Here is a 10,111-nt window from a genome sequence, read left to right on the forward strand (position 1 = left end):
AAAGTAGATAAGTGTAAGACGACGATGTACGAACAGTGTCCAACATCTGGATGACTGGATCTATGAAGTTGAAAGCACCCTTTTTTCCGCGAATACGCGGGGTGAGTATAATTTCATTGAGGATTTATTTGAAAGCACTTCTCCACATTGCTCTCCAAAGATACCAAACAATCCGCATCTTGGATCCATCCCCGACGCATAGGAGGCCAAATTAGCAAGAAGTTGCCGCACACTTGTCCTGTTGCAAATGCATGTGCACATCATCACCTTGGAAAAGTGCACGCAAAGTTGCACAACGAAATGAGTATAAGACCAGTGCCTAGTTTTTTTTTTAGGAAACCAGTGCCTAGTTTGTCACTGTGGTTTAACCATCAAACCCATCTATCGTCGCGCAATGAGCGATCTCTGGTTGTGTCCACGTCGGCAGGGTGGTACTGTTCGCGCTGGCCAATTGGAAGGAAACGTTCCCTTCGTAGAAAAAAAGGCGTGGTCGTTTCCTTCCTCGAGAAGACAGAGAGAGGACGCACGCCACCTCCTCCCCACCTTCGCCAGATACGACCGCCCATTCATCACCGCCACCCATCGCGTCGCCCGCCCCCGCCCGCAACCTTCTCTCGTCTTCCACCCATCCTCGCCGCGCCATCGCACTCCCGCAATCCTGTTAGCCTCTCTCCCTGACATGGCTTCACTTCCCGGTGCGAAACCCTAGCGGCGGCAGCGGCGGCGGCGGCGGATTGGTGTGGGAGGTGGTAGTGGAGACGGCGGCCTCAGGCAGGGGCATACTATAGGTGGCTCGACAGTCGCCTGGCAGGCTGTATAGGCAGCGGAGGTGGAGGTCGTGCGAGGCGGCTCTTCCGCCGATCCGTTCGTTCGAGTCCTTGGTTGCTGCGTTGACTTTCCTGGCTGCCGCCATGCTAGCAAGCACGACCATTGCGACGTCTTCTCTGGTGCTACCGGCAAGCAGCCGACCACAGCACTGCCATGCCTCTGATGCTCCATGGTAGCCGGCCCTGCATCTCCACTCAGGTACAGCTCGCCACTCCCCTCTCTCCTCTGGTATGGAACAGTTGGACTGCAAATAATGTACAGATTTGTGAGATGATGCTTGTGCTATCTTGTTCACGTTCTGATGAGGGAGAAAGGAAAATGCTGTAGCCAATGGATGTTTAGTGGGACTACGTTCTGATTTGACAAAGCTAAAGGAAGCATATATCACAAATTTCTATCGGTAATTGTTTTATTTCTCAAATTGGTTCTTTGGATGCTGAGAATTCACAATGCCTAGGTTAAATTAGTTGAGATTAGCTTTTTTGATAATTTGTCTCAATTCAATGAAGGAAAGAGAATATGGGGATGGTGTTTCATTCTTGGCCGGTTATCGATTGCGCTTCCAAATAAAGTTGGAGCAATAATATGTGGTTGAGGCTCAAGTTGCTAGCAGGAGCTGTGATAATATAAATGTTCAACATATGAGTTTTCTGCGCTTGTGTTTTTGCAGGTGTCACCCTTTCTGTTACAGTTGGTTTTGCAGCCTGATATGTGGTTAAGAAGCTATTGTGGAGAGGTGAAGTTAGCAGGGCTGATGGTGGAAGCTTCCGGGTTTACTGGAGATATGGCAGAGTAGGTCACCGAGGTCGGAGCGAGCTGCTCGGCCCCATGCCATGACACGAAGTGATTCGTGTATTTGAATTCAAGTTCTGGCACAATACTAATAATGGATGGTCCAATCGCAACAATTTCAGGTGTTACTCAAAGAAATACACCTGGCTTGAAATGGACTATGGTAGAAGTGACAAGGAGACGGTAAGATTCACTACCTTAGGTTTTCATTAGCGACTTTCTTTGCAATTGATTTAGCACCTTCTACGTCGTAATATTTTGGTCTTCTAATATTTATTCAGAAGGAAGACTTTTGTTGTCAATCAGATAAAAGAGGCAAAGCTGGAGACTCCGATATTAGCATGATGAAGCAACAAATGATGGAAATAGGTAAGTTTCTTGATTACCGCTGCTCTTTGAACTGGTCTGAGCATCATAGCTGGAAGATCCTATAATGTGTGCCAAAACTGTGGCGATTAATTCTATGAGACAATTTGAGAGTGAAACAAGGGACTGAATACATGGCCAGAGAGGCAAATACGTACGGTCTGCTTAGATTTAGGTGTTAGACTAACTCCTTTGAAAGTATCTTTTGATTGTTCAATGTTCTCTTGGGGGTTGTACTTTTATTCTTTAAGTATATTCCTGTTGATTATTCATGTAGCATTTGCTTTTACTAATCCGTTTATATTTGGCTGCTACAAGATTACTTGTGGAAGAATATCAGTAGCATGCACTATATATGTATGCAGAACAGACCATAGTCATGATTTTATATTGCTCGGAGTCTCGGACCAAGATTTGTATGCACCGATCATTGTTTCAGTCTTTAGGGGTTACAGGGAAATGACATATATTAGCCAGTGCTACCACTAATAGTGCAATTGTATATTTGATGAAAGGAAGCAGGTTAACCACTCAGTATTAGAGTAACATGCTACATGTAGAAGTACCATCTAAAAAGGAAAGATACATTACTTCGTGAAAAATCTTGGTAGATAAATAGTGAAGACTTTTGGCAGTGGATTGTGTATAATACCACGACACTGCTATATCTGTCAAAACCTGACCTACATATAGTAGTTACTAAATGAAAATTTTGGATGAAAATACTACTGCATAATGATTCTGTTAGCAAAGCTTCATCCTCCGATGAATATGAGATGCATTCTTTAGACCCTTTAATTTCCATGAGAAGAATGTGATCATATGACTTGCTTGTTCATTCTCCCTTTATGCTAAATTTATTTCTTTCCAGAAGGCATACTACTCTGCTTGTGCTTCCTTTGTGCTCTCTTATCAGATAGTATGTCATTTTTATTTTCCTTATGTTTTATATTATAGCTTGTGCCGTCTTTTCCAATTTATAAGCACTATTTCGCTAGTTAATAAATAGTTTAAATAATGAGCACTACAGTGGAGAGGTTTGTGTGACAGTCCAAGGAAGTCTCTAGCAGAATGCAGTTTTCTGGGACCAGCTTTTTAACCGTGGACTTTCCATGGAAGATGGATACATACATCTGCCTTATTCGGTGAGATCATACTATGTATCACACAACATAAATGCTTCTTGTTAGTTATTAGTAACATCGACACGACGTCCCTAAGCACAAAGGAAAAGCATGCCCATGACAACACTACATGCGTACACTTACCTTTCTGCTATGTTTCTTTTATAAGCCCTATTATTTTCAGCTTAAATATGATAAGTTAGTGTTTCATGATCCAGATAACTAAAGCTGGGTCCTCTAACTAGCCCCTGTTCAGCCCAGTGTGAGCTACACTTCAATTTGAATCAACATTATTGTATGCACATTGAAAATTACTGGAAATTCAATTCAGAAGTAGGGGAAGATGGAAGCTCAAAAGAAAATGCACCTATATTTCTCTCTTATGATGCTGAATTTTCTATGTTTCCATAGGGTTATGACGTTTTAAAAAGGATCTCTAATACTATTTCAAAGGCAGATAGTGACGGAAAAATGGTTAGATTTACATTCATGCCGTTGAGGGCTATCTTTTATTTTGGTCTCAGAGATAACAACCTATGACCAATTCTTGTTTAGTTGTTCTTCCTTGTCACAGTTCCATGATTTCAACTAGCCTGCAGAGGGCGATTAATCTATGTAATATATTTGTTATTGTTTGCTGAATAATTTTCTTGTTTGATGTGTGATCCTGACGTGTTCTTATTGTAGGTGTTGCCGTTCACTCTCACCCTCCCATGGAGATGTCGCCGACAATGCTGCCATACATGTCCCTGCAATCGTCACCCCCATCCTCATGTCTAGAGGTAGCTCAAACGCTCGATCAGAGCTCATTAAATTTGAGCATGAACTTGGCTGTTGAAATGCTATTACTTGGTCCAAACATATTTTCATAGAATCTGCTTTAGTTCATTTGTGTTTCCCATTTATAACAAAATGGACTGTTGTCAATCTGAATAATATGTTTTATGAGAGAAATCCAGAAGCTGAAATTATTTAATATATATATATATACCAAATCCAGGACATAGTTCAGTGGATCGGATGGGAGCCCTACAAAGTGTTGTCAATCTGAATAATATGTTTTATGAGAGAAATCCAGAAGCTGAAACATATATATATATATATATATATATATATATACCAAATCCAGGACATAGTTCAGTGGATCGGATGGGAGCCCTACAAAGTTACATATAGGTAGAGATGATTATTTCCAAGCTTTGTAGAATGGGTGTTTCCTAGATGGCACATCGCAAGTTCTATGTGATGTGCCTTGTTGCCTCTGCCTATCTGAACCCAAATATCAGAGAATATAATTTATTTGTCATGTTTGTCAGTTTAATTTAACCTCCTAGGAAGTGAATTCATTCTCTTGCAGGTGCTGGTAACTGCTATTATTGTTGGAACCATTGGCTATTTATACATAGATGGAAGGTAAACATTTATCTCCCTGTCAACTTGCTCCGAGAGGAGATGTCGAGGATGACGAGCAAGTTGGCATCCGTGAAGCTTCGCCGGAGCCATTCCTACTCTTCTAGAGCCACAAGGAGAGCCTTGGCAGGCTGTACGAGTGGGAGAAGAAGCTCTATGAGGAAGTCAGGGTACGTTCGATCCAGCACACACGCTTCTCGCAGAATTCGTATGATCACTAAAAATATTACATATATTAATGCTGAAATAACCGTTCTTGTCGTCATTTGTTTGCTTCTCCCAGATCTATTGATCTGCTTTGTGAATATACTCGAGTTAATTTGTTTTCCACCACCTGATAGTGACATGAATATCAATTATCTGTAGTAGTATTTATGTCAAGATTGTGGGTACTTTTTAAAGCTATGCCAGAATTATTTATAATTATAACTGAAAACAGGGAACATGCATGAGCTTCAAGACCATGGTTCGTACAGTATTAAGTAAGAATGTTCTTTAGTTTGATGAGGATAAATTCAGTTTTAGTATTTTTTACAGTACTTGTAAATTCCTGAGCAAAATACAAGAAACACACATTTAGGTGTCCCTTTGACAAAAAGAAACGTCCGAGCTTAAAGCCTTCAGAGTTGTTGAAAGTTGAAACTATACAGTTTCAATTTATGTAGCGTCATCAGGGTGCGGCTCATGCTATCAAGATATGCCAACCTCCAAATTTATTTTGTATGCAAATCTATTTGACGCAAATGCTTAATGGTATTGATTTTACTCTGAATACTGTGGGAGATGTCATTTCGAGACTGAACTAGCCTACTTTCTTATAATCCATGATCATCACATCACCGTAGCATATAGAAAGGGGTTGGTTCATTGGTTCGTCCAGCGATGACGTCAACTCGGACAAGGTAATGACATGTAATTCTGATGGTAGATTGAGCTTTTTCATTTTTAGTACATCGAATATATGATCTCAAGGAATGATGATTTTCTCCTTCCGAATCATTTGATAGATACTTCAATGATAAGCAACAAATTTGATAAATTAGAGAGAGATATGCTTTCATCAATTGCTTACCCTTGAAGAAATCATTTTGTTCTGCTTTATGAAAACCGCGCAGCATATACATTCTGGTGTTGGGATAATATGTGGACGTGATTCAGTCGCTTAGTATTCTGGATTTGCGGTTTAATCTCCTAAGATGTTCAGTTTCATGCAGATGGTGCCCATCGACACTGCTACCTTCCGAAGGTTGCCATGCTATGGATTGACAACCATGGGCGTGTTTCTTCCATGCGCTGTAGAGCAGGTGGACGAGGAGAAGGGGCCAGCCCGAGCTGGACGACGGAGTGTCTTCGGAGGCGGAGGAGAGGACCAACAATAGCAGCGACACGGTGGTGTCTAGCAGGATCAATAAGCTGACCCGCAGGGCTTGGCAAGGCCGTGAGACATGGCCGCAGCAATGGAGCACGTCTTTGGAAAAACGAACACGTCAGGCCAATAATATAGACCTATTAGCATATATGCATGAGACAGTACCGTGGCCTGCTCTGCTTTATAAATGAAAACTCTTCTGCTGCAGTTCTATTTTACTCTCCGTACCTTAACTACAATGTAACGTTCACAAGTACATCAGCATGACTGATGCGCACAGTGACGCAGAGGAGGCGCGCCCAGGGCGCGCCCCAGCCACTAGTGCATGTCACGGGTGCATGCACGAACGCATGCAGGCATGGTCCTCGCCAACTGAGATACTACCCGCTGGTGCTGCGTTGTATATGCTCATACTCCTATTTGGCAGCAACGATCGAATAGAGAAAACGGATAAGCTGTCGGTGTCAGGGTCCTTTGGCGTGCGAGTGAACGCACTGCACGTTCAAATGCATGCAGCGCAAATATTCCCGGTCTCAGTCACTGTCAGCCCGTGTGCGAGCAGAGCAGACGGCAGTGCACAACTACGCAAGCAGAGCTTCCGCGGGCACGCGGCTGCCGATCGGTGCGGCTGCGTCGGCCCCCGTGCACGTACCTGCAAAATCAGAGTGATAGCGCGCCGTAACGTCGAGAATGGGCCGGTGTAGAGGTGGTAGTACGCACCTACCCTGACAGCGACGCAACGGAACGGACCAAGAAGCTTGTCGCCTTCTTGTATTTTTCTCGTTGGGAATACATGCATGCATGGCCGACGTACTGGACACGGGCTGCCTTGCCTCCGCCATCCATGGCTCCCGCATATCTCAGGCACGACTCGTGGAGCAAACATGCTAGCTAGACCTAGACGGGAATACAAAAGAGAGGATTTGAGGCGCGTGGATCCACTATGCTCTCTAATTTTGAAGGTCTCATAATCAATTGATGTTTTCAATTTAAAACTGGGTCATCCGATTTTGACCGGTCAACAATTTCTCAAGGAGTTTTTTCATTAAATTGTTTTAGTTCACTACGCTTTCTAATTTTAAAGTTCTCCCATCTGATTGAGGTATTCAATTTTCAATTTGGTTCATAATTTTGACCGGCTAAGCAATTTTTCAAATTAACCGGCCTACAAAAACATATTAATCTCGCGCACCCTCTCAGTCTCTCACTACCGAAAAAAAGGAAGTATCAACATGTGATACTGTAGGACCAATATAGCACATGCAATCACCGATGCAGAAAATTTTCACATATAAGTATGAGTTGATTAGCAGATGACACCGGATCACACCATGGAAGGTCCACCAAAACACCGCATTATAAATAGAAAGAAAGCACGCTCAATCGTCACCCCCACTCGCCAAACCAAATGCTCCCTCAGTGTCAAAATATAAGGTTTATTAGTTTTCGAAAAGTCATTTTTCTTTAACTTTGATCAAGTTCAAAGCCAAAAATATAGACATCCATAGTACTAAACAAATAAAATATGAAAATTCATTTCATGAAGAATCTAATGATACCGATTTGATTATATGCATATTGATATATTTGTCTACAAATTTGGTCAAACTTAAAGAGGTTTGATTTTTCAAAAAACTAATCCACCTTATATTTTAAAACAGAGAGAGTAAAGAAATTATGAGAGCTCAACAACGCCAACAATGCAGCAGAGCATATCCAACCCTTCTAGTATATACTGAAATGTGAATTGGGATTAGCAAATATGTGGTCTGAGTACAAATGCAAACATGCCTTATCTCTTTAGAGTTTTTTGAAATGCCCTTATCTCTGAAAGTGGTATGCTAGAACTGAAAAACAACTTGCCTTAAACACACTTGCTTAAACCTGTAGTGCTCTTCGGAAACCTTGCTAAACCCAGATTCCTACTGATCAAATCATGTATGTGCGTTATATGACCTCTTGTAATGAACATAGCAGAAAGTAAGTGTAAGAAACACGCACACGAAGAGAGAATGATCTGAGGGCCTCTTGACAGACAATAAGCTTGTCTAATGTTCGGGCCATCAAGCATGACATGCAAGCCGGCGGAGGCATCTATCAATTAGCTCTAGATGCTTCCAGCCATTTTAAAGGAAAATACCGTGTTGTTTCATTTTTGAAAATGATCATTGCTTGGAACATGGATCTTAGGATGGGAATAGGATTGTTAGTATAATCATTGCTAGGATTATTCAGATTTCAGTCATCGTGTAACTCTTTTCTTTTAAAGGAAAATACCATGTTGTTTCCTTTTTGAAAATGTCTCGTGTTGTGTTCTTATACTAAAGACAGTTCCATTTTTCCTCTACTGATCCAAATTACATCACCCAGGAAATCATAGCTGACATCCAACTCACAATGTTACTTTGTGTCCCCGTGTCAATTTCTTCGCAGCCAAAATTCATGTTTTCAGATTGGAGTGATGACTTAGAACTTGAATTTCTAATTGGGCTACTTTATCCATGTTGATTTGGATGTAGACCAGTCGGAGGCTGCTAACATTGTCTCTATATCCTAGTCAATCAATTTCTGTTTTTCTTCTGACTTGAATGATACGTCTGTAATGGAGTTGAGCTCACCCGAGCATATTACTAGCTGAATCGTTTTATTTCTCACATGTCTAACACCCACAAAGTAACAGCCGCTCGAAACCCTCAACTCCTTCTCTACATGTAGGCTATAGCAAAGAAGTTCATTTGAAGCTCGTGTTATTCATCTTTTTGGCGGACAGAATCACCCGTGGGACGAACTACGCCTTCTTTCTCCTATGGTTTGGCCATTTGAAGCTCGCGTTCTCGATCTTGCTCGCGATTAGGATCACCAATGGGAAGAACCATGACTTCTTGCTCCTTTGCTTTGTCCATTTGAAGCTCATGTTCTTCATCTTTCTGGCGGACTGAATCATTCATGGGATGAATGATGCCTTCTTGCTCCTCCTCTGGCCCCTCCATTTGAAACTCGCGTTCTTCATCTTTCTGCCCGACAGAACCACGAATGGGAAGAACCACGACTTCTTGCTCCTCTAGTTTGTCCATTTGAAGAGATGGTCAGCAAAGCATGGACGAACCACTACCAGTGTCGTCGTCCTCGATGGAAACGATGGAGAACCCTGCGACGCGGTGGAAGCTTCATGATGGTGGCGACGAACAACCCCGCGACACGGTGGGGCAGGTCGCGTGTAGAGCGATGTGCTACAACGTTGTGTCGAAATGACAAATCGCGCCCGAGGCGCTACTCCGCTATGTACTAATAGCAACTTCCATTTTTTCCGAAAAGGATCTGGATCCATTATAAAGGTTCTCCAAAAATACAAAGCATCACAAACATGATAAAAAATACATCGAAGTCTCTGGACCACCGAACGACCACTAACGCTGTCAGAATAAATCGTCTGGGCGCCGCTCTCATCCCAGAGTCGCCCTGACCTTGTCGATGAAAGTAGATCCAATGCAAAAATGATCTTTAGACAACGACATGCTATGAAGTAATCTTTATCCGTTGTTGCCGCTCCCATGCCGGAATTGGCGTTTGAGTAGGCTAGTGTCCCACTAGGATTGTTCTGTGTTGCACATGCACACGGCTAGCTTTTGATGTAACCCTAAGAAAAAGGGAAAACATATAAATGAAGAAAATAAGTCACTCATGTGCCTTTGGCTTAAGTTTTTGCGTGGCGAAACCCAATAGCGCGAACGCTCCATGAGCTGTTGGATGAGGCTCACCCATCTTGGCTCATGGGTGTGTCGCTACATCAGTGGCTGCAACTGTTTGCTTGTGGTGGCAGCCGCACGAATTGCCTCATTAACCCCCAGCCTCCCCCTCGTCACCCACCTAGCCCACTCGCCCCACTCGCATCTTCCCGTCTTGCCCTATGCCTGCTCTGGCATCTTGTGCGCCTGTTCGCCATCTTGCCGGTGATTCACGCGTCATCGATTGCCGGTGCCAGAGTCATCATTCCCCGTCGCGCCATTCCTCCATTCTTTGATGTACACGGGCGAAGTGTTTCATGATTGCTCGGGAGGCTAGGGATGAGGGGGGGGGGGGGGTTGTGATTGCCCAGTGTGGTACAACGAGCAATCATTTCTCATCAATTTCACGATGAGGTGACGTCGCAACTAGGGGTTTACAGAAACGAGGGCATGCGTTTTGATTTGGCCGGCATCGTTGCAGCGAAGTGGCCTCCAAG

At 43.1% G+C, this 10,111-nt stretch overlaps 1 protein-coding gene across 30 annotated transcripts; it reads left to right on the forward strand.

The window, feature by feature from the left end:
• Nucleotides 1–481: 481 nt before the first annotated feature.
• On the forward strand, nt 482–6,107 carry LOC123077567 (uncharacterized). 30 transcript variants are annotated; one of them, XR_006436694.1, is made up of 8 exons: nt 492–1,026; nt 1,499–1,620; nt 1,743–1,803; nt 1,902–1,989; nt 3,798–3,892; nt 4,468–4,690; nt 5,366–5,422; nt 5,735–6,107. XR_006436694.1 is itself a non-coding variant. In XM_044499856.1 (6 exons), exons 1-6 carry the CDS (start codon nt 982–984, stop codon nt 4,525–4,527), a joined length of 471 nt encoding a protein of 156 aa, XP_044355791.1. In that variant the 5' UTR covers nt 492–981; the 3' UTR covers nt 4,528–6,107. The 30 variants fall into 30 exon arrangements, 2 of the variants coding, with proteins under 2 accessions (XP_044355790.1, XP_044355791.1); XR_006436690.1 differs by having other exon boundaries at nt 489–1,026; nt 3,798–4,690; XR_006436701.1 differs by adding an exon at nt 1,139–1,228 and having other exon boundaries at nt 491–1,026; nt 1,338–1,620; nt 1,902–3,131; nt 4,468–6,107.
• The last annotated feature ends 4,004 nt before the right edge of the window (nt 6,108–10,111 follow it).

This window comes from Triticum aestivum, chromosome 3D, assembly GCF_018294505.1.
Source record: "Triticum aestivum cultivar Chinese Spring chromosome 3D, IWGSC CS RefSeq v2.1, whole genome shotgun sequence".
Classification (NCBI taxonomy): Eukaryota; Viridiplantae; Streptophyta; class Magnoliopsida; order Poales; family Poaceae; genus Triticum; species Triticum aestivum.